At 40.1% G+C, this 26773-nt stretch overlaps 1 protein-coding gene across 1 annotated transcript in view; it reads right to left on the reverse strand.

Moving 5' to 3' along the window:
* The window catches only part of LOC129865721 (phospholipid-transporting ATPase ABCA1-like), a 295904-nt gene that overhangs the window by 207796 nt on the left and 61335 nt on the right, over window positions 1-26773 (reverse strand). Inside the window, exons 12-13 of the mRNA XM_055938689.1 lie at window positions 5440-5645; window positions 1206-1382 (exon numbers count right to left, since the gene is read on the reverse strand). Coding sequence (XP_055794664.1) covers window positions 1206-1382; window positions 5440-5645 — 383 coding nt within the window. The remainder of the gene's footprint in view (window positions 1-1205; window positions 1383-5439; window positions 5646-26773) is intronic.

A 26773-nucleotide genomic window follows, 5' to 3' on the forward strand; every position in this document is an offset into this window, starting at 1 on the left:
TCTTGGTTAAGGACTTGTAAGTAAGAATTTCACGGTAAGGTCTATAGCCGTTGTATTCGTCGCGTGTGACAAATACAATTTGATTCGATTTTTGACCTCTTGACTCTTGTCACCACTCCCTCTAGCCCTGGTCCTTATACTGTATGTCTGTATCATAGTAAGGCTACAGTACATTCCAATGAAGGTTGTTATGCAATATGCTCTGATGTCGTATAGAGCATTTTCAAAATTAAATCAGGGACAGTGACTTCCAACGGGGGAAATATGTGTCTGTCTCCTGAAACATTGTGGCTTTGTTGCGAATGGCCCATATGTCTCCGGTCAAAAGTAGTGCACTATATAGGGAATAGGGTGGCATTTGGGACCTACTTTGTTGCACTAGTGGACTTTGATCTCCTTAGAAATGATCTGTCCCCCGATGACATCATTGAGCTCTGAGTATATTATTGGAAATGATAAAGCCGTGTAGATTGGAGTAATTTCCCTGCCTCTGAGGAAATCTCAACTGCCTAAGATTGAGCGCTATAGTGCAGTCTATCTCCCTTGGCGAAATACACCTATCCATTGTGCTTTAGAACAGTAACGCTGATGAATACCTGATTCACACAGAATACAATGGTCCCTATCAATCTCTACATATGATGGACTTTGTGTGTGGTTTCATGAGGGAATTGGGTAGTTTCTTAAGGAGGGAATGTGATATTGAATGAAAGGGAGGGAACATAAGAATGTAGCCTGAATAATTTAAAGATACATCAAGCATTCAGGTCTCCAATGTTCCGGACATGGTCTGCATGTGGTCGGACTAAATCAATAGCTGAAATTTCTTCGGCTCTGTCTTGTTGTATCTCCATCTTGCAACAAGTTTGTTTCCCCTCAGCTTTGACACAATTCATAATTAAAAACTCACGAAGGGCATCAAACTTTCAAGTTTGAATTTGAATATTAACACTTCTCTCCTCTCTCTCTCCCCCAGAGTTGTGGCTGCAGCAGACAGCAGTATCCAGGGACGGAAGACAACATGAGAGATAGCTTTGGAAGAGTTTCCACAGGGAAATTTGTGCGGGCTAAGTGACAGATAAGCCCATTACTCTAGCCTGTGGTAGCGGTGAGTGGCAAGTCCCCAAGTGAGTAGATTTTTATTGCGGTAATGCCTTCTTCCCTCTATGATCACGGGACAGACAGATAACAGCTTTTGTACTCACACATCGTCCACGTAGCAGGGATATGGCATTTGCTGGGCAAACACGCCGAGCGGCTGGGATTTGTTCGTGTGCACCCGTATTATGCCATGGTCCATCATGTCCTGCAGATAGGCGAAGCCTCCCCATATATAGCGCAGGTCGTTGAAGGAGTTGCCACGGGCCCCAGGAGACCATCCCCTTTAAATTGAAAGGACACACATCACACAACGGTCATTGTCTAAGGCTGTTTACACAGGGAACCCAATTTTGATATTTTTGACCAATCAAATCAGCTCTGTACAAGAGCTGATGTGAAAATATCCGATGTGATTGGTCAAAAGACCAATTAGTGGAAAAACGATCAGAATTGGGTTTCCGTGTAAATGCAGCCTAAGAGAAAGCTGGGTTTGAAAACATCATGGACGTAATAGCCAAACTTTACACCAATATTTATGTCATGAGTCATGACATTTGTCCCATGAGTAACATGGAATCATAATGTTTTTGGCACTGCATGCTTATTATAAATCGCCTGAGACATAGGACAGAAAGTATGCAATGAAATGCCTGTTTCGCTACAGATACGACTACAATTGTCTGGTAAAAGTTGACATGTCAGTTGAAAAAACTGGCTAAGCAACATGAGGGCCTGTATCCATAATGTGTCTCAGCAACATCACAGCCTGTATTCATAATGTGTCTCAGCAACATCAGGGCCTGTATTCATAATGTGTCTCAGGACTATCAGGGCCTGTATTCATAATGTGTCTCAGCAACATCAGGGCCTGTATTCATAATGTGTCTCAGGACCATCAGGGCTTGTATTCATAATGTGTCTCAGCAACATCAGGGCCTGTATTCAAAATGTGTCTCAGGACTATCAGGGCCTTTATTCATAATGTGTCTCAGCAACATCAGGGCCTGTATTCAAAATGTGTCTCAGGACCATCAGGGCCTGTATTCATAATGTGTCTCAGGACCATCAGGGCCTGTATTCATAATGTGTCTCAGCAACATCAGGGCCTGTATTCAAAATGTGTCTCAGGACCATCAGGGCCTGTATTCATAATGTGTCTCAGCAACATCAGGGCCTGTATTCAAAATGTGTCTCAGGACCATCAGGGCCTGTATTCAAAATGTGTCTCAGCAACATCAGGGCCTGTATTCAAAATGTGTCTCAGGACCATCAGGGCCTGTATTCATAATGTGTCTCAGCAACATCAGGGCCTGTATTCAAAATGTGTCTCAGCAACATCAGGGCCTGTATTCAAAATGTGTCTCAGCAACATCAGGGCCTGTATTCAAAATGTGTCTCAGAACCATCAGGGCCTGTATTCATAATGTGTCTCAGCAACATCAGGGCCTGTATTCAAAATGTGTCTCAGGACCATCAGGGCCTGTATTCATAATGTGTCTCAGCAACATCAGGGCCTGTATTCAAAATGTGTCTCAGGACCATCAGGGCCTGTATTCATAATGTGTGTCAGCAACATCAGGGCCTGTATTCAAAATGTGTCTCAGAGTAGGAGCACTGTGTCACGTTCCTGACCTGTTTTCTGTTGGTTTTTATGTGTGTGATGGTCAGGGCGTGAGTTTTGGTTGGGCAGTCTATGTTTTCCGTTTCTATGTTGGTTTTGGGTTGCCTGGTATGGCTCTTGATTAGAGGCAGGTGTTTTGCGTTTTCCTCTAATTGAGAGTCATATTAAGGTAGGGTGTTTTCACTGTTTGTTTGTGGGTGATTGTCACTGTGTCTGTGTTTGTTGCACCACACGGTACTGTCTCGTCTCGTCTCGTTCGTTCGGTCGTTCGTTCCTGTTTATGTGTTCCTCATTTCATGTAAGTTCATGGTTTAGGTCTGTCTAGTTCGTTTTGTTGTTTTGTAAAATTATTCAAGTGTTCTTCGTGTGTTTAGTTTCGTCTTGTTAAATAAAGTTCATTATGTATTCACAACCCGCTGCGCCTTGGTCAACTCACTCACCGAAAGAGAGCCGTTACACACTGCTCTACACTCGTAGAAAAAAGGGTTCCAAAAGGGTTATTTGGCTGTCCCCATAGGAGAACCCGTTTTCGTTCTAGGTAAAAAAAACTTTTCCCCCCCAGTTATAACCTTTTTGGGTTCCATGTAGAATCCTCTGTGGAAATGGTTTTATATGAAACCCAAAAGGGTTCATATTCTAATAAGGGTTATTCAGAGGGTTTTCCTATGGGGACAGCTGAAGAACCCTTTTAGGTTCTAGATAGCATCTTTTTTTTGTAAGAGTGTAGCATCAATTTAGCCTTTAGATCCTATTGAATTACATTCCATGGACAGGGGGGACCTGATCCTAGATCAGCACTCCTTTAACCTGTTGGGGATGGGGGCGCTGTTTAGACTATTTATGCTAATGTGGCTAATTTTTTAAACGGCTTCCCACAAAATCCTTGATCGTACAATATGCATATTATTATTATTATTGGATAGAAAACAGTCTATAGTTTCTATAGGAGTTGAAATTTTGTCTCTAAGTGGAACAGAGCCCATTCTACAGCAATTTCCCTGACATGGAGTCAGATTTGAGAAACGTTGGCCACTTTTCTGAAGTCATTTAAACGGGCACTGTCGTTGCTATGACTATACGGACACTTCTTACGTCTTCCCCTGGATGCCTTTACGTGATGACGATTCCAACGGGCTCGATTGCTCGTTCACAGGCACTACAAATGAAAAAAACCTTTAGCTAGCAAGTCTTTTCTTGCTGCGTAACGCGCGTGGAAGACACCGACCCTCTCCTGTTCCAAGCATTAGTTTAGCCTGTTATATTTCTCCGGTCATCTTTTCACTCGTTATAGGAGTTACAAACATCACAAAGTAGTTAATTTAAAGCGTTTTATAGCAATTTATATCCGTTTAGTGCGATTTTGGGACATTTATTTTTGCAACGATGTGAAAAGTTGGGAACGCTTTTCAGTTCATCCCGAACGTAGTTGACATTTCCACATGGCAAGAGGACAGCTTTCCACCAAAAGACGATTTCTCCCAAGAAAGGATCCTTTGCCCAAGATACTGATGGAAGAACAGCTCAAGGTAGGACATTTTTATTATGATAAATCGTGTTTCTGTCGAAACATTTTAGTGGCTTAGGACGCCATGTTTTTTGACGTAGCTTCGCTTGGCGCAAACTGTATTGAAAAGTAAGGATAAATTAAAAAATGTAATAACGCAATTGTATTAAGAATTAAATTGTCTATCAATCCCTGTCCACCCTATATTTTTTAGTCACGTTTATGAGTATTTATGTATAAGAGTAGATCACTGTCTAAGTGGCGCAAGGACAAATTCTGACCAGCTGAGTTACATTTCACATTGTCTAACCATGATTTTGGTGGCTAAATATAAACATTTTCGATCAAACTGTATATGCATGTTGTAATGTGATGTTACAGGAGTGTCATCGGAAGAATTCTGAGAAGGTTAGTGAAAAAATTAATATCTTTTGGCGATGTTGACTTTTATCGCTCACTTTGGCTAGAATCAATGCTGGGCTGCTAATTGCTATGTGCTAAGCTAATATAACGATTTATTGTGTTTTCGCTGTAAGACACTTAGAAAATCTGAAATATTGTCTGTATTCACAGGATCTGTGTCTTTCGATTCGTGTATGCTGTGTATTTTTACGAAATGTTTGATGATTAGTAGTTAGGTAAACACGTTGCTCATTGTAATTATTCTAGTCCATTTGTGATGGTGGGTGCAATTGTAAACTATGCCATATACCTGAAATATGCACTTTTTTCTAACAAAACCTATCCCATACCATAAATATGTTATCAGACTGTCATCTAATGAGTTTTTTTGTTGGTTAGGGGCTATAAATATCTTAGTTTAGCCGAATTGGTGATGGCTACTGGTGTTGGTGGACAAATAAAAGATGGTGGAATATGCTAATGTGTTTTTAGGTAATAGATGTACATCTTTACATATTGTGTCTTCCCTGTAAAACATTTTAAAAATCGGAAATGTTGACTGGATTCATAAGATCTGTGTCTTTCATTAGCTGTATTGGACTTTAATGTGTGAAAGTTAAATATTTTAAAAAAATATTTTTTTTGAATTTCGCGGCACTGGTTTTTCAGTGGGGGGGGGGGGGGTGTGCCGCTAGCGCCACGCTGATCCTAGACAGGCTAAGACGCTTTATGAATACGGGCCATGTTGTCCAATGTTTTCTCATTAGCACTAAAACATGGTGAGGGCGGAGAGGCTGTGCACTGGGCCTACCTTTCTTTGATCTTATTCGTACGCTCCCCCTTATCAATGTCCATGCGGATCTTGTACTTGACGTAAGGAGGGGGGTGGCTTGCGGCAGGGTTGAGGTCTTCGAAAACGATTCCAGCCCAGTACCTATTGCTCTCTAGAAGCTCCAAGGCTCTAGTCATGAGATGTCTCTCACTGTCGGCAGCCTCAAACTTATCCAGGTTCAAGCACTGTAACATGAAAAGACAAGTTACATCAAGAAAGAGAGAAAATAAGTGTAATTCTTCACAAACTGCTAAGGGTCTTACTAAAACAAGAATATGATGTTAATATAAGATGATAGATGAGAGTTGCTTTTTATATATATATATATACACTGCTCAAAAAAATAAAGGGAACACTTAAACAACACAATGTAACTCCAAGTCAATCACACTTCTGTGAAATCAAACTGTCCACTTAGGAAGCAACACTGATTGACAATAAATTGCACATGCTGTTGTGCAAATGGAATAGACAAAAGGTGGAAATTATAGGCAATTAGCAAGACACCCCCAATAAAGGAGTGATTCTGCAGGTGGTGACCACAGACCACTTCTCAGTTCCTATGCTTCCTGGCTGATGTTTTGGTCACTTTTGAATGCTGACAGTGCTCTCACTCTAGTGGTAACATGAGACGGAGTCTACAACCCACACAAGTGGCTCAGGTAGTGCAGCTCATCCAGGATGGCACATCAATGCGAGCTGTGGCAAGAAGGTTTGCTGTGTCTGTCAGCGAAGTGTCCAGAGCATGGAGGCGCTACCAGGAGACAGGCCAGTACATCAGGAGACGTGGAGGAGGCCGTAGGAGGGCAACAACCCAGCAGCAGGACCGCTACCTCCGCCTTTGTGCAAGGAGTAGCACTGCCAGAGCCCTGCAAAATGACCTCCAGCAGGCCACAAATGTGCATGTGTCAGCATATGGTCTCACAAGGGCCCTGAGGATCTCATCTCGGTACCTAATGGCAGTCAGGCTACCTCTGGCGAGCACATGGAGGGCTGTGCGGCCCCACAAAGAAATGCCACCCCACACCATGACTGACCCAACGCCAAACCGGTCATGTTGGAGGATGTTGCAGGCAGCAGAACGTTCTCCACGGCGTCTCCAGACTCTGTCACGTCTGTCACATGTGCTCATGTGCTCAGTGTGAACCTGCTTTCATCTGTGAAGAGCACAGGGCGCCAGTGGCGAATTTGCCAATATTGGTGTTCTCTGGCAAATGCCAAACGTCCTGCACGGTGTTGGGCTGTAAGCACAACCCCCACCTGTGGACATCGGGCCCTCATACCACCCTCATGGAGTCTGTTTCTGACCGTTTGAGCAGACACATGCACATTTGTGGCCTGCTGGAGGTCATTTTGCAGGGCTCTGGCAGTGCTACTCCTTGCACAAAGGCGGAGGTAGCGGTCCTGCTGCTGGGTTGTTGCCCTCCTACGGCCTCCTCCGCGTCTCCTGATGTACTGGCCTGTCTCCTGGTAGCGCCTCCATGCTCTGGACACTACGCTGACAGACACAGCAAACCTTCTTGCCACAGCTCGCATTGATGTGCCATCCTGGATGAGCTGCACTACCTGAGCCACTTGTGTGGGTTGTAGACTCCGTCTCATGTTACCACTAGAGTGAGAGCACCGCCAGCATTCAAAGTGACCAAAACATCAGCCAGGAAGCATAGGAACTGAGAAGTGGTCTGTGGTCACCACCTGCAGAATCACTCCTTTATTGGGGGTGTCTTGCTAATTGCCTATAATTTCCACCTTTTGTCTATTCCATTTGCACAACAGCATGTGCAATTTATTGTCAATCAGTGTTGCTTCCTAAGTGGACAGTTTGATTTCACAGAAGTGTGATTGACTTGGAGTTACATTGTGTTGTTTAAGTGTTCCCTTTATTTTTTTGAGCAGTGTATATATATATATCAGGATACTGGGAATTTCAATTTGGAAACACCATTTCTTAACAGTTCCCACCCAATGGCGAAGGTGCATAGAGATGGAGGAATTCAGATATCACGTGATTGTTTTTAGAGCTCACCCTTGTTCTTAAACTACAGCACGCAACATTGTTCAATGTGCCAGTAAATCAGCACAAACTACTTTTTCGTTTTTCTAATTCCCGCCATCTTGGAGCTAGAATTGGGATCATGTATTTTTTGGGGAGGTGGTGATCATGAATACTGTGCTAATGCCGATACAAAACAAGAGTAAAGGAAAGCAAATAAGTAAGATACAGCGAACTGAACAAACAGGCATCTTTATCCACCAGCCATCTTTATGCACCTTGGCCATTCCAGCCCTGCGTATTTCGTAGATATTACACAGAAAGAACATGTCCAAAACCCCTATGCCCACTCTCGGCAACTACCATCTGTCCAACAACACTGAAAGCTGGAGACTTCAAGGCTATTGATGCCAGTTGTAATGTCAAAGACATGATGAAACTTCTTTGCACTCAATGGAGTCCCATTACCTTTAGACAGGAATCTCAAATCGACTGCTGTTGGGGAGTAGTGAACTATTTCTAATTCAACTAGAAATTCAACTACATTTTACAGTAGCTTGGTGGTAGTTGAACTAAATTAATATCCTGGTAGTGTTTTCAGTAGTTAAAAACGTTTTTTTTTGCCATAGAGCGGTCTAGCTAACTACTGGAACTACACACTAAAATATGGGTGAAGTAGGCAAGAATTCCCTTTCTTTTTCGGTATCAGACCTAATTCTCACTTGAAACATGTTTTTTGTGTTTAAGATGCTAAATCACACATTCTGTTAACATCTGACTCCTGTTAACATCTGACTCCTGTTAACATCTGACTCCTGTTAACATCTGACTCCTGTTAACATCTGACTCCTGTTAACATCTGGCATCTGACTCCTGTTAACATCTGACTCCTGTTAACATCTGACTCCTGTTAACATCTGACTCCTGTTAACATCTGACTCCTGTTAACACCTAACTCCTGTTAACATCTAACTCCTGTTAACATCTGACTCCTGTTAACATCTGACATCTGACTCCTGTTAACATCTGACTCCTGTTAACATCTGACATCTGACTCCTGTTAACATCTGACTCCTGTTAACATCTGATTCCTGTTAACATCTGATATCTGACTCCTGTTAACATCTAACTTCTGTTAACATCTAACTTCTGTTAACATCTGACTCCTGTTAACATCTGACACCTGTTAACATCTGATTTCTGGTAACATCTGACTCCTGTTAACATCTAACTCCTGTTAACATCTGACTCCTGTTAACATCTGACTCCTGTTAACATCTGACTCCTGTTAACATCTGACATCTGATTCCTGTTAACATCTGACTCCTGTTAACATCTAACTTCTGTTAACATCTGACTCCTGTTAACATCTAACTTCTGTTAACATCTGACATCTGATTCCTGTTAACATCTGACTTTGTTAACATCTGATTCCTGTTAACATCTGACATCTGACTCCTGTTAACATCTGACTCCTGTTAACATCTGACTCCTGTTAACATCTGACTCCTGTTAACATCTGACATCTGACTCCTGTTAACATCTGACTCCTGTTAACATCTGACATCTGACTCCTTTTAACATCTGACTCCTGTTAACATCTAACTTCTGTTAACATCTGACTCCTGTTAACATCTGACTTCTGTTAACATCTGACTCCTGTTAACATCTGACTTCTGTTAACATCTTACTCCTGTTAACATCTGACTCCTGTTAACATCTGACATCTGATTCCTGTTAACATCTGACTCCTGTTAACATCTAACTTCTGTTAACATCTGATTCCTGTTAACATCTGACTTTGTTAACATCTGATTCCTGTTAACATCTGACATCTGACTCCTGTTAACATCTGACTCCTGTTAACATCTGACTCCTGTTAACATCTGACACCTGTTAACATCTGACTCCTGTTAACATCTGACATCTGACTCCTGTTAACATCTGACTCCTGTTAACATCTGACTCCTGTTAACATCTAACTCCTGTTAACATCTAACTCCTGTTAACATCTGACTCCTGTTAACATCTGACTCCTGTTAACATCTGACATCTGACTCCTGTTAACATCTGACTCCTGTTAACATCTGACATCTGACTCCTGTTAACATCTGACTCCTGTTAACATCTGATTCCTGTTAACATCTGACATCTGACTCCTGTTAACATCTGACTCCTGTTAACATCTGACTCCTGTTAACATCTGACACCTGTTAACATCTGACTCCTGTTAACATCTTACTCCTGTTAACATCTGACTCCTGTTAACATCTGACATCTGATTCCTGTTAACATCTGACTCCTGTTAACATCTGACTCCTGTTAACATCTGACTCCTGTTAACATCTGACACCTGTTAACATCTGACTTCTGTTAACATCTTACTCCTGTTAACATCTGACTCCTGTTAACATCTGACATCTGACTCCTGTTAACATCTGACTCCTGTTAACATCTGATTCCTGTTAACATCTGATATCTGACTCCTGTTAACATCTAACTTCTGTTAACATCTGACTCCTGTTAACATCTGACTCCTGTTAACATCTGACACCTGTTAACATCTGACTTCTGGTAACATCTGACTCCTGTTAACATCTAACTCCTGTTAACATCTGACTCCTGTTAACATCTGACTCCTGTTAACATCTGACTCCTGTTAACATCTGACATCTGATTCCTGTTAACATCTGACTCCTGTTAACATCTAACTTCTGTTAACATCTGACTCCTGTTAACATCTAACTTCTGTTAACATCTGACATCTGACTCCTGTTAACATCTGACTTTGTTAACATCTGATTCCTGTTAACATCTGACATCTGACTCCTGTTAACAACTGACTCCTGTTAACATCTGACTCCTGTTAACATCTGAAACCTGTTAACATCTGACTCCTGTTAACATCTGACATCTGACTCCTGTTAACATCTGACTCCTGTTAACATCTGACATCTGACTCCTTTTAACATCTGACTCCTGTTAACATCTAACTTCTGTTAACATCTGACTCCTGTTAACATCTGACTCCTGTTAACATCTGACACCTGTTAACATCTGACTTCTGGTAACATCTGACTCCTGTTAACATCTAACTCCTGTTAACATCTGACTCCTGTTAACATCTGACTCCTGTTAACATCTGACTCCTGTTAACATCTGACATCTGATTCCTGTTAACATCTGACTCCTGTTAACATCTAACTTCTGTTAACATCTGATTCCTGTTAACATCTGACTTTGTTAACATCTGATTCCTGTTAACATCTGACATCTGACTCCTGTTAACATCTGACTCCTGTTAACATCTGACTCCTGTTAACATCTGACACCTGTTAACATCTGACTCCTTTTAACATCTGACTCCTGTTAACATCTGACATCTGACTCCTGTTAACATCTGACTCCTGTTAACATCTGACATCTGACTCCTGTTAACATCTGACTCCTGTTAACATCTGATTCCTGTTAACATCTGACATCTGACTCCTGTTAACATCTGACTCCTGTTAACATCTGACTCCTGTTAACATCTGATACCTGTTAACATCTGACTTCTGTTAACATCTTACTCCTGTTAACATCTGACTCCTGTTAACATCTGACATCTGATTCCTGTTAACATCTGACTCCTGTTAACATCTAACTTCTGTTAACATCTGACTCCTGTTAACATCTGACTTCTGTTAACATCTGACATCTGATTCCTGTTAACATCTGACTTTGTTAACATCTGATTCCTGTTAACATCTGACATCTGACTCCTGTTAACATCTGACTCCTGTTAACATCTGACTCCTGTTAACATCTGACTCCTGTTAACATCTGACTCCTGTTAACATCTGACATCTGACTCCTGTTAACATCTGACTCCTGTTAACATCTAACTTCTGTTAACATCTGACTCCTGTTAACATCTGACTTCTGTTAACATCTGACTCCTGTTAACATCTGACTCCTGTTAACATCTGACTTCTGTTAGCATCTGACTTCTGTTAGCATCTGACTCCTGTTAACATCTGACTTCTGTTAACATCTGACTCATGTTAACATCTGATTCCTGTTAACATCTGACTCCTGTTAACATCTGACTCCTGTTAACATCTGACTCCTGTTAACATCTGACATCTGATTCCTGTTAACATCTGACTCCTGTTAACATCTAACTTCTGTTAACATCCGACTCCTGTTAACATCTGACTTCTGTTAACATCTGACTCCTGTTAACATCTGACACCTGTTAACATCTGACATCTGATTCCTGTTAACATCTGACTTTGTTAACATCTGATTCCTGTTAACATCTGACATCTGACTCCTGTTAACATCTGACTCCTGTTAACATCTGACTCCTGTTAACATCTGACTCATGTTAACATCTGATTCCTGTTAACATCTAACTCCTGTTAACATCTAACTCCTGTTAACATCTAACTCCTGTTAACATCTGACTCTGTTAGCATCTGACTTCTGTTAGCATCTGACTCCTGTTAACATCTGACTCCTGTTAACATCTGATTCCTGTTAACATCTGACATCTGACTCCTGTTAACATCTGACTCCTGTTAACATCTGACTCCTGTTAACATCTGACACCTGTTAACATCTGACTCCTGTTAACATCTTACTCCTGTTAACATCTGACTCCTGTTAACATCTGACATCTGATTCCTGTTAACATCTGACTCCTGTTAACATCTGACTTCTGTTAACATCTGACTCCTGTTAACATCTGACACCTGTTAACATCTGACTTCTGTTAACATCTTACTCCTGTTAACATCTGACTCCTGTTAACATCTGACATCTGACTCCTGTTAACATCTGACTCCTGTTAACATCTGATTCCTGTTAACATCTGATATCTGACTCCTGTTAACATCTAACTTCTGTTAACATCTGACTCCTGTTAACATCTGACTCCTGTTAACATCTGACACCTGTTAACATCTGACTTCTGGTAACATCTGACTCCTGTTAACATCTAACTCCTGTTAACATCTGACTCCTGTTAACATCTGACTCCTGTTAACATCTGACTCCTGTTAACATCTGACATCTGATTCCTGTTAACATCTGACTCCTGTTAACATCTAACTTCTGTTAACATCTGACTCCTGTTAACATCTAACTTCTGTTAACATCTGACATCTGACTCCTGTTAACATCTGACTTTGTTAACATCTGATTCCTGTTAACATCTGACATCTGACTCCTGTTAACAACTGACTCCTGTTAACATCTGACTCCTGTTAACATCTGACACCTGTTAACATCTGACTGCTGTTAACATCTGACATCTGACTCCTGTTAACATCTGACTCCTGTTAACATCTGACATCTGACTCCTTTTAACATCTGACTCCTGTTAACATCTAACTTCTGTTAACATCTGACTCCTGTTAACATCTGACTCCTGTTAACATCTGACACCTGTTAACATCTGACTTCTGGTAACATCTGACTCCTGTTAACATCTAACTCCTGTTAACATCTGACTCCTGTTAACATCTGACTCCTGTTAACATCTGACTCCTGTTAACATCTGACATCTGATTCCTGTTAACATCTGACTCCTGTTAACATCTAACTTCTGTTAACATCTGATTCCTGTTAACATCTGACTTTGTTAACATCTGATTCCTGTTAACATCTGACATCTGACTCCTGTTAACATCTGACTCCTGTTAACATCTGACTCCTGTTAACATCTGACACCTGTTAACATCTGACTCCTGTTAACATCTGACATCTGACTCCTGTTAACATCTGACTCCTGTTAACATCTGACTCCTGTTAACATCTAACTCCTGTTAACATCTAACTCCTGTTAACATCTGACTCCTTTTAACATCTGACTCCTGTTAACATCTGACATCTGACTCCTGTTAACATCTGACTCCTGTTAACATCTGACATCTGACTCCTGTTAACATCTGACTCCTGTTAACATCTGATTCCTGTTAACATCTGACATCTGACTCCTGTTAACATCTGACTCCTGTTAACATCTGACTCCTGTTAACATCTGATACCTGTTAACATCTGACTTCTGTTAACATCTTACTCCTGTTAACATCTGACTCCTGTTAACATCTGACATCTGATTCCTGTTAACATCTGACTCCTGTTAACATCTAACTTCTGTTAACATCTGACTCCTGTTAACATCTGACTTCTGTTAACATCTGACATCTGATTCCTGTTAACATCTGACTTTGTTAACATCTGATTCCTGTTAACATCTGACATCTGACTCCTGTTAACATCTGACTCCTGTTAACATCTGACTCCTGTTAACATCTGACTCCTGTTAACATCTGACTCCTGTTAACATCTGACATCTGACTCCTGTTAACATCTGACTCCTGTTAACATCTAACTTCTGTTAACATCTGACTCCTGTTAACATCTGACTCCTGTTAACATCTGACTCCTGTTAACATCTGACTCCTGTTAACATCTGACTCCTGTTAACATCTGACTCCTGTTAACATCTGACTTCTGTTAACATCTGACTCCTGTTAGCATCTGACTTCTGTTAGCATCTGACTCCTGTTAACATCTGACTTCTGTTAACATCTGACTCATGTTAACATCTGATTCCTGTTAACATCTTACTCCTGTTAACATCTAACTTCTGTTAACATCTGATTCCTGTTAACATCTGACTTTGTTAACATCTGATTCCTGTTAACATCTGACATCTGACTCCTGTTAACATCTGACTCCTGTTAACATCTGACTCCTGTTAACATCTGACACCTGTTAACATCTGACTCCTGTTAACATCTGACATCTGACTCCTGTTAACATCTGACTCCTGTTAACATCTGACTCCTGTTAACATCTAACTCCTGTTAACATCTAACTCCTGTTAACATCTGACTCCTGTTAACATCTGACTCCTGTTAACATCTGACATCTGACTCCTGTTAACATCTGACTCCTGTTAACATCTGACATCTGACTCCTGTTAACATCTGACTCCTGTTAACATCTGATTCCTGTTAACATCTGACATCTGACTCCTGTTAACATCTGACTCCTGTTAACATCTGACTCCTGTTAACATCTGATACCTGTTAACATCTGACTTCTGTTAACATCTTACTCCTGTTAACATCTGACTCCTGTTAACATCTGACATCTGATTCCTGTTAACATCTGACTCCTGTTAACATCTAACTTCTGTTAACATCTGACTCCTGTTAACATCTGACTTCTGTTAACATCTGACATCTGATTCCTGTTAACATCTGACTTTGTTAACATCTGATTCCTGTTAACATCTGACATCTGACTCCTGTTAACATCTGACTCCTGTTAACATCTGACTCCTGTTAACATCTGACTCCTGTTAACATCTGACTCCTGTTAACATCTGACATCTGACTCCTGTTAACATCTGACTCCTGTTAACATCTAACTTCTGTTAACATCTGACTCCTGTTAACATCTGACTTCTGTTAACATCTGACTCCTGTTAACATCTGACTCCTGTTAACATCTGACTTCTGTTAGCATCTGACTTCTGTTAGCATCTGACTCCTGTTAACATCTGACTTCTGTTAACATCTGACTCATGTTAACATCTGATTCCTGTTAACATCTGACTCCTGTTAACATCTGACTCCTGTTAACATCTGACTCCTGTTAACATCTGACATCTGATTCCTGTTAACATCTGACTCCTGTTAACATCTAACTTCTGTTAACATCCGACTCCTGTTAACATCTGACTTCTGTTAACATCTGACTCCTGTTAACATCTGACACCTGTTAACATCTGACATCTGATTCCTGTTAACATCTGACTTTGTTAACATCTGATTCCTGTTAACATCTGACATCTGACTCCTGTTAACATCTAACTCCTGTTAACATCTGACTCCTGTTAACATCTGACTCATGTTAACATCTGATTCCTGTTAACATCTAACTCCTGTTAACATCTAACTCCTGTTAACATCTAACTCCTGTTAACATCTGACTTCTGTTAGCATCTGACTTCTGTTAGCATCTGACTCCTGTTAACATCTGACTTCTGTTAACATCTGACTTCTGTTAACATCTGACTCCTGTTAACATCTGACATCTGATTCCTGTTAACATCTGACACCTGTTAACATCTAACTTCTGTTAACATCTGACTCCTGTTAACATCTGACTTCTGTTAACATCTGACTCCTGTTAACATCTGACACCTGTTAACATCTGATTCCTGTTAACATCTGACATCTGACTCCTGTTAACATCTGACTCCTGTTTACATCTGACTCCTGTTAACATCTGACACCTGTTAACATCTGACTCCTGTTAACATCTGACATCTGACTCCTGTTAACATCTGACTCCTGTTAACATCTGACTCCTGTTAACATCTGACTCCTGTTAACATCTGACTCCTGTTAACATCTGACTTCTGTTAACATCTGACTCCTGTTAGCATCTGACTTCTGTTAGCATCTGACTCCTGTTAACATCTGACTTCTGTTAACATCTGACTCATGTTAACATCTGATTCCTGTTAACATCTAACTCCTGTTAACATCTGACTCCTGTTAACATCTAACTTCTGTTAACATCTGACTTATGTTAACATCTGACTTCTGTTAGCATCTGACTCCTGTTAACATCTGACTCCTGTTAACATCTAACTTCTGTTAACATCTGACTCCTGTTAACATCTGACTTCTGTGAACATTTGACTCCTGTTAACATCTGACACCTGTTAACATCTGACTCCTGTTAACATCTGACATCTGATTCCTGTTAACATCTGACTTTGTTAACATCTGATTCCTGTTAACATCTGACATCTGACTCCTGTTAACATCTGACTCCTGTTTACATCTGACTCCTGTTAACATCTGACACCTGTTAACATCTGACTCCTGTTAACATCTGACATCTGACTCCTGTTAACATCTGACTCCTGTTAACATCTGACTCCTGTTAACATCTGACTCCTGTTAACATCTGACTTCAGTTAACATCTGACTTCAGTTAACATCTGACTCCTGTTAACATCTGACTTCTGTTAGCATCTGACTTCTGTTAGCATCTGACTCCTGTTAACATCTGACTTCTGTTAACAGTTGACCGATGTTAACATCTGACTCATGTTAACATCTGATTCCTGTTAACATCTGACTCCTGTTAACATCTTACTCCTGTTAACATCTAACTCCTGTTAACATCTAACTCCTGTTAACATCTGACTCCTGTTAACATCTAACTTCTGTTAACATCTGACTCCTGTAAACATCTGACTTCTGTTAGCATCTGACTCCTGTTAACATCTGACTCCTGTTAACATCTGACTCCTGTTAACATCTGACTTCTGTTAACTTCTGACTCCTGTTAACATCTGACTCCTGTTAACATCTGACACCTGTTAACATCTGACATCTGATTCCTGTTAACATCTGACTTTGTTAACATCTGATTCCTGTTAACATCTGACATCTGACTCCTGTTAACATCTAACTCCTGTTAACATCTGACTCCTGTTAACATCTGACACCCGTTAACATCTGACTCCTGTTAACATCTGACATCTGACTCCTGTTAACATCTGACTCCTGTTAACATCTAACTTCTGTTAACATCTGACTCCTGTTAAGATCTGACTCCTGTTAACATCTGACTCCTGTTAACATTTGACTTCTGTTAGCATCTGACTTCTGTTAGCATCTGACTCCTGTTAACACCTGACTTCTGTTAACATCTGACTCATGTTAACAGTTGACCGATGTTAACATCTGACTCATGTTAACATCTGACTCCTGTTAACATCTGACTCCTGTTAACATCTTACTCCTGTTAACATCTGACTCCTGTTAACATCTGACTCCTGTTAACATCTGACATCTGACTCCTGTTAACATCTGACTCCTGTTAACATCTGACTCCTGTTAACATCTGACTTCTGTTAACATCTGACTCATGTTAACATCTGATTCCTGTTAACATCTGACTCCTGTTAACATCTTACTCCTGTTAACATCTAACTCCTGTTAACATCTGACACCTGTTAACATCTAACTTCTGTTAACATCTGACTCCTGCTACCATCTGACTTTGTTAACATCTGATTCCTTTTAACATCTGACATCTGACTCCTGTTAACATCTGACATCTGATTCCTGTTAACATCTGACTTTGTTAACATCTGATTCCTGTTAACATCTGACATCTGACTCCTGTTAACATCTAACTCCTGTTAACATCTGACTCCTGTTAACATCTGACACCCGTTAACATCTGACTCCTGTTAACATCTGACATCTGACTCCTGTTAACATCTGACTCCTGTTAACATCTAACTTCTGTTAACATCTGACTCCTGTTAAGATCTGACTCCTGTTAACATCTGACTCCTGTTAACATTTGACTTCTGTTAGCATCTGACTTCTGTTAGCATCTGACTTCTGTTAGCATCTGACTCCTGTTAACACCTGACTTCTGTTAACATCTGACTCATGTTAACAGTTGACCGATGTTAACATCTGACTCATGTTAACATCTGATTCCTGTTAACATCTGACTCCTGTTAACATCTTACTCCTGTTAACATCTGACTCCTGTTAACATCTGACTCCTGTTAACATCTGACATCTGACTCCTGTTAATATCTGACTCCTGTTAACATCTGACATCTGACTCCTGTTAACATCTGACTCCTGTTAACATCTGACTCCTGTTAACATCTGACTTCTGTTAACATCTGACTCATGTTAACATCTGATTCCTGTTAACATCTGACTCCTGTTAACATCTTACTCCTGTTAACATCTAACTCCTGTTAACATCTGACTCCTGTTAACATCTAACTTCTGTTAACATCTGACTCCTGTTAACATCTGACTTCTGTGAACATTTGACTCCTGTTAACATCTGACACCTGTTAACATCTGACTCCTGTTAACATCTGACATCTGATTCCTGTTAACATCTGACTTTGTTAACATCTGATTCCTGTTAACATCTGACATCTGACTCCTGTTAACATCTGACTCCTGTTTACATCTGACTCCTGTTAACATCTGACACCTGTTAACATCTGACTCCTGTTAACATCTGACATCTGACTCCTGTTAACATCTGACTCCTGTTAACATCTGACTCCTGTTAACATCTGACTCCTGTTAACATCTGACTTCAGTTAACATCTGACTTCAGTTAACATCTGACTCCTGTTAACATCTGACTTCTGTTAGCATCTGACTTCTGTTAGCATCTGACTCCTGTTAACATCTGACTTCTGTTAACAGTTGACCGATGTTAACATCTGACTCATGTTAACATCTGATTCCTGTTAACATCTGACTCCTGTTAACATCTTACTCCTGTTAACATCTAACTCCTGTTAACATCTAACTCCTGTTAACATCTGACTCCTGTTAACATCTAACTTCTGTTAACATCTGACTCCTGTAAACATCTGACTTCTGTTAGCATCTGACTCCTGTTAACATCTGACTCCTGTTAACATCTGACTCCTGTTAACATCTGACTCCTGTTTACATCTGACTCCTGTTAACATCTGACACCTGTTAACATCTGACTCCTGTTAACATCTGACATCTGACTCCTGTTAACATCTGACTCCTGTTAACATCTGACTCCTGTTAACATCTGACTCCTGTTAACATCTGACTCCTGTTAACATCTGACTCCTGTTAACATCTGACTTCTGTTAACATCTGACTCCTGTTAGCATCTGACTTCTGTTAGCATCTGACTCCTGTTAACATCTGACTTCTGTTAACATCTGACTCATGTTAACATCTGATTCCTGTTAACATCTAACTCCTGTTAACATCTGACTCCTGTTAACATCTAACTTCTGTTAACATCTGACTCCTGTTAACATCTGACTTCTGTTAGCATCTGACTCCTGTTAACATCTGACTCCTGTTAACATCTAACTTCTGTTAACATCTGACTCCTGTTAACATCTGACTTCTGTGAACATTTGACTCCTGTTAACATCTGACACCTGTTAACATCTGACTCCTGTTAACATCTGACATCTGATTCCTGTTAACATCTGACTTTGTTAACATCTGATTCCTGTTAACATCTGACATCTGACTCCTGTTAACATCTGACTCCTGTTTACATCTGACTCCTGTTAACATCTGACACCTGTTAACATCTGACTCCTGTTAACATCTGACATCTGACTCCTGTTAACATCTGACTCCTGTTAACATCTGACTCCTGTTAACATCTGACTCCTGTTAACATCTGACTTCAGTTAACATCTGACTTCAGTTAACATCTGACTCCTGTTAACATCTGACTTCTGTTAGCATCTGACTTCTGTTAGCATCTGACTCCTGTTAACATCTGACTTCTGTTAACAGTTGACCGATGTTAACATCTGACTCATGTTAACATCTGATTCCTGTTAACATCTGACTCCTGTTAACATCTTACTCCTGTTAACATCTAACTCCTGTTAACATCTAACTCCTGTTAACATCTGACTCCTGTTAACATCTAACTTCTGTTAACATCTGACTCCTGTAAACATCTGACTTCTGTTAGCATCTGACTCCTGTTAACATCTGACTCCTGTTAACATCTGACTCCTGTTAACATCTGACTTCTGTTAACTTCTGACTCCTGTTAACATCTGACTCCTGTTAACATCTGACACCTGTTAACATCTGACATCTGATTCCTGTTAACATCTGACTTTGTTAACATCTGATTCCTGTTAACATCTGACATCTGACTCCTGTTAACATCTAACTCCTGTTAACATCTGACTCCTGTTAACATCTGACACCCGTTAACATCTGACTCCTGTTAACATCTGACATCTGACTCCTGTTAACATCTGACTCCTGTTAACATCTAACTTCTGTTAACATCTGACTCCTGTTAAGATCTGACTCCTGTTAACATCTGACTCCTGTTAACATTTGACTTCTGTTAGCATCTGACTTCTGTTAGCATCTGACTCCTGTTAACACCTGACTTCTGTTAACATCTGACTCATGTTAACAGTTGACCGATGTTAACATCTGACTCATGTTAACATCTGACTCCTGTTAACATCTGACTCCTGTTAACATCTTACTCCTGTTAACATCTGACTCCTGTTAACATCTGACTCCTGTTAACATCTGACATCTGACTCCTGTTAACATCTGACTCCTGTTAACATCTGACTCCTGTTAACATCTGACTTCTGTTAACATCTGACTCATGTTAACATCTGATTCCTGTTAACATCTGACTCCTGTTAACATCTTACTCCTGTTAACATCTAACTCCTGTTAACATCTGACACCTGTTAACATCTAACTTCTGTTAACATCTGACTCCTGCTACCATCTGACTTTGTTAACATCTGATTCCTTTTAACATCTGACATCTGACTCCTGTTAACATCTGACATCTGATTCCTGTTAACATCTGACTTTGTTAACATCTGATTCCTGTTAACATCTGACATCTGACTCCTGTTAACATCTAACTCCTGTTAACATCTGACTCCTGTTAACATCTGACACCCGTTAACATCTGACTCCTGTTAACATCTGACATCTGACTCCTGTTAACATCTGACTCCTGTTAACATCTGACTTCTGTTAGCATCTGACTCCTGTTAACACCTGACTTCTGTTAACATCTGACTCATGTTAACAGTTGACCGATGTTAACATCTGACTCATGTTAACATCTGATTCCTGTTAACATCTGACTCCTGTTAACATCTTACTCCTGTTAACATCTGACTCCTGTTAACATCTGACTCCTGTTAACATCTGACATCTGACTCCTGTTAATATCTGACTCCTGTTAACATCTGACATCTGACTCCTGTTAACATCTGACTCCTGTTAACATCTGACTCCTGTTAACATCTGACTTCTGTTAACATCTGACTCATGTTAACATCTGATTCCTGTTAACATCTGACTCCTGTTAACATCTTACTCCTGTTAACATCTAACTCCTGTTAACATCTGACTCCTGTTAACATCTAACTTCTGTTAACATCTGACTCCTGTTAACATCTGACTTCTGTGAACATTTGACTCCTGTTAACATCTGACACCTGTTAACATCTGACTCCTGTTAACATCTGACATCTGATTCCTGTTAACATCTGACTTTGTTAACATCTGATTCCTGTTAACATCTGACATCTGACTCCTGTTAACATCTGACTCCTGTTTACATCTGACTCCTGTTAACATCTGACACCTGTTAACATCTGACTCCTGTTAACATCTGACATCTGACTCCTGTTAACATCTGACTCCTGTTAACATCTGACTCCTGTTAACATCTGACTCCTGTTAACATCTGACTTCAGTTAACATCTGACTTCAGTTAACATCTGACTCCTGTTAACATCTGACTTCTGTTAGCATCTGACTTCTGTTAGCATCTGACTCCTGTTAACATCTGACTTCTGTTAACAGTTGACCGATGTTAACATCTGACTCATGTTAACATCTGATTCCTGTTAACATCTGACTCCTGTTAACATCTTACTCCTGTTAACATCTAACTCCTGTTAACATCTAACTCCTGTTAACATCTGACTCCTGTTAACATCTAACTTCTGTTAACATCTGACTCCTGTAAACATCTGACTTCTGTTAGCATCTGACTCCTGTTAACATCTGACTCCTGTTAACATCTGACTCCTGTTAACATCTGACTTCTGTTAACTTCTGACTCCTGTTAACATCTGACTCCTGTTAACATCTGACACCTGTTAACATCTGACATCTGATTCCTGTTAACATCTGACTTTGTTAACATCTGATTCCTGTTAACATCTGACATCTGACTCCTGTTAACATCTAACTCCTGTTAACATCTGACTCCTGTTAACATCTGACACCCGTTAACATCTGACTCCTGTTAACATCTGACATCTGACTCCTGTTAACATCTGACTCCTGTTAACATCTAACTTCTGTTAACATCTGACTCCTGTTAAGATCTGACTCCTGTTAACATCTGACTCCTGTTAACATTTGACTTCTGTTAGCATCTGACTTCTGTTAGCATCTGACTCCTGTTAACACCTGACTTCTGTTAACATCTGACTCATGTTAACAGTTGACCGATGTTAACATCTGACTCATGTTAACATCTGACTCCTGTTAACATCTGACTCCTGTTAACATCTTACTCCTGTTAACATCTGACTCCTGTTAACATCTGACTCCTGTTAACATCTGACATCTGACTCCTGTTAACATCTGACTCCTGTTAACATCTGACTCCTGTTAACATCTGACTTCTGTTAACATCTGACTCATGTTAACATCTGATTCCTGTTAACATCTGACTCCTGTTAACATCTTACTCCTGTTAACATCTAACTCCTGTTAACATCTGACACCTGTTAACATCTAACTTCTGTTAACATCTGACTCCTGCTACCATCTGACTTTGTTAACATCTGATTCCTTTTAAAATCTGACATCTGACTCCTGTTAACATCTGACATCTGATTCCTGTTAACATCTGACTTTGTTAACATCTGATTCCTGTTAACATCTGACATCTGACTCCTGTTAACATCTAACTCCTGTTAACATCTGACTCCTGTTAACATCTGACACCCGTTAACATCTGACTCCTGTTAACATCTGACATCTGACTCCTGTTAACATCTGACTCCTGTTAACATCTAACTTCTGTTAACATCTGACTCCTGTTAAGATCTGACTCCTGTTAACATCTGACTCCTGTTAACATTTGACTTCTGTTAGCATCTGACTTCTGTTAGCATCTGACTTCTGTTAGCATCTGACTCCTGTTAACACCTGACTTCTGTTAACATCTGACTCATGTTAACAGTTGACCGATGTTAACATCTGACTCATGTTAACATCTGATTCCTGTTAACATCTGACTCCTGTTAACATCTTACTCCTGTTAACATCTGACTCCTGTTAACATCTGACTCCTGTTAACATCTGACATCTGACTCCTGTTAATATCTGACTCCTGTTAACATCTGACATCTGACTCCTGTTAACATCTGACTCCTGTTAACATCTGACTCCTGTTAACATCTGACTTCTGTTAACATCTGACTCATGTTAACATCTGATTCCTGTTAACATCTGACTCCTGTTAACATCTTACTCCTGTTAACATCTAACTCCTGTTAACATCTGACACCTGTTAACATCTAACTTCTGTTAACATCTGACTCCTGCTACCATCTGACTTTGTTAACATCTGATTCCTTTTAACATCTGACATCTGACTCCTGTTAACATCTGACATCTGATTCCTGTTAACATCTGACTTTGTTAACATCTGATTCCTGTAAACATCTGACATCTGACTCCTGTTAACATCTTACTCCTGCTAACATCTGAACCCTGTTAACATCTGACACCTGTTAACATCTGATTCCTGTTAACATCTGGCATCTGACTCTTGTTAACATCTGACTCCTGTTAACATCTGACTCCTGTTAACATCTGACTCCTGTTAACATCTGACATCTGATTCCTGTTAACATCTGACTCCTGTTAACATCTAACTTCTGTTAACATCTGACTCCTGTTAACATCTGACTTCTGTTAACATCTGACTCCTGTTAACATCTGACACCTGTTAACATCTGACTCCTGTTAACATCTGACATCTGATTCCTGTTAACATCTGACTTTGTTAACATCTGATTCTTGTTAACATCTGACATCTGACTCCTGTTAACATCTGACTCCTGTTAACATCTGACTCCTGTTAACATCTGACTTCTGTTAACATCTGACTCCTGTTAACATCTGACTTCTGTTAGCATCTGACTTCTGTTAGCATCTGACTTCTGTTAACATCTGACTCATGTTAACAGTTGACCGATGTTAACATCTGACACATGTTAACATCTGATTCCTGTTAACATCTGACTCCTGTTAACATCTTACTCCTGTTAACATCTAACTCCTGTTAACATCTGACTCCTGTTAACATCTAACTTCTGTTAACATCTGACTCCTGTTAACATCTGACTTCTGTTAGCATCTGACTTCTGTTAGCATCTGACTCCTGTTAACATCTGACTCCTGTTAACATCTGACTCCTGTTAACATCTGACTTCTGTTAACTTCTGACTCCTGTTAACATCTGACTCCTGTTAACATCTGACTCCTGTTAACATCTGACACCTGTTAACATCTGACATCTGATTCCTGTTAACATCTGACTTTGTTAACATCTGATTCCTGTTAACATCTGACATCTGACTCCTGTTAACATCTAACTCCTGTTAACATCTGACTCCTGTTAACATCTGACACCTGTTAACATCTGACTCCTGTTAACATCTGACATCTGACTCCTGTTAACATCTGACTCCTGTTAACATCTGACTCCTGTTAACATCTGACTCCTGTTAACATCTAACTTCTGTTAACATCTCACTCCTGTTAACATCTGACTCCTGTTAACATCTGACTCCTGTTAACATCTGACTTCTGTTAGCATCTGACTTCTGTTAGCATCTGACTCCTGTTAACACCTGACTTCTGTTAACATCTGACTCATGTTAACAGTTGACCGATGTTAACATCTGACTCATGTTAACATCTGATTCCTGTTAACATCTGACTCCTGTTAACATCTTACTCCTGTTAACATCTAACTCCTGTTAACATCTGACTCCTGTTAACATCTGACTCCTGTTAACATCTGACATCTGACTCCTGTTAATATCTGACTCCTGTTAACATCTGACATCTGACTCCTGTTAACATCTGACTCCTGTTAACATCTGACTCCTGTTAACATCTGACTCCTGTTAACATCTGACTTCTGTTAACATCTGACTTCTGTTAACATCTGACTCCTGTTAGCATCTGACTTCTGTTAACATCTGACTTCTGTTAACATCTGACTCATGTTAACAGTTGACCGATGTTAACATCTGACTCATGTTAACATCTGATTACTGTTAACATCTTACTCCTGTTAACATCTAACTCCTGTTAACATCTGACACCTGTTAACATCTAACTTCTGTTAACATCTGACTCCTGTTAACATCTGACTCCTGTTAGCATCTGACTTCTGTTAGCATCTGACTTCTGTTAGCATCTGACTTCTGTTAGCATCTGACTTCTGTTAGCATCTGACTCCTGTTAACATCTGACTTCTGTTAACATCTGACTCATGTTAACAGTTGACCGATGTTAACATCTGACTCATGTTAACATCTGATTCCTGTTAACATCTGACTCCTGTTAACATCTGATTCCTGTTAATATCTGACATCTGACTCCTGTTAACATCTGACATCTGACTCCTGTTAACATCTGACATCTGACTCCTGCTAACATCTGACATCTGACTCCTGCTAACATCTGACTTTGTTAACATCTGATTCCAGTTAACATCTGACATCTGACTCCTGTTAACATCTGACTCCAGTGTGATGTGTTCTTGCAACTTGCAGTCTGACATTTCAGATTCAGATATGATCATTTTCAGTATCTTGGATGTAGTGAACAACTTTTTCAAAGTAGCTTCAGTTAAGTAAACTATTATTTTTTATTAATAGTAGCTTAACTTCTGTGACGTAATTGGTAGTTTGGTAACCTATAATTTCAGAGTAGCTTCCCCAACACTGCAATCGACACTCACCTCACTTCAACTCACCAACATGTATCTGCTTTCAGATCAACAATACTCAACCACATCCAACATCAGAGTACCTTGGGTAGATTGTTGTACATAATGTTTAAAATGACATGATTTGTAATTCTGATCAATGCTCTCAGGGTAAACTGCTAACTTATTGTACACCTGATTTGAGTGTGTAGATCTCAAGTTCAAGCCTCAGTGCATATCATCTCAGGTTGGCTCTTCTGCACAATCATACACAGTATTTTTTATCCTACACAGACAGTAAGATTTAGATTTAAACATGATCGTATCATATTGGCATAAATGCTCCTCACAATTTTTTGCCAGCATTTATAGTGTAGCCTTTCTACAATTCCACTCTCCAAAAATAAGCGATGGGCAGAAACTATAAGACCTGCCTGAGAAAAAACATGTTTTGGTACTGACACTGAAAACAATACCCTGGACAACAGCGGAGTTACAAATGATGAGGAGGTGGCAAGGGATATGTTTTGGGCTACTGCTGAGACATACCCATGAGGTACAGGCTTGGTAGTTAGCTGGAACTCACCATGTCCTTCTTTAATGAGCTATAGCCATCCGGGGAGTGAGTCTGTCTTGACAGCTGTCAACACACACATCTCCTCCACCCTTGTGACACTTTCTCTCAGTAAAGAAGGTCCTATGCGA

Source organism: Salvelinus fontinalis, chromosome 11 (assembly GCF_029448725.1).
Source record: "Salvelinus fontinalis isolate EN_2023a chromosome 11, ASM2944872v1, whole genome shotgun sequence".
NCBI classification, from domain to species: domain Eukaryota; kingdom Metazoa; phylum Chordata; class Actinopteri; order Salmoniformes; family Salmonidae; genus Salvelinus; species Salvelinus fontinalis.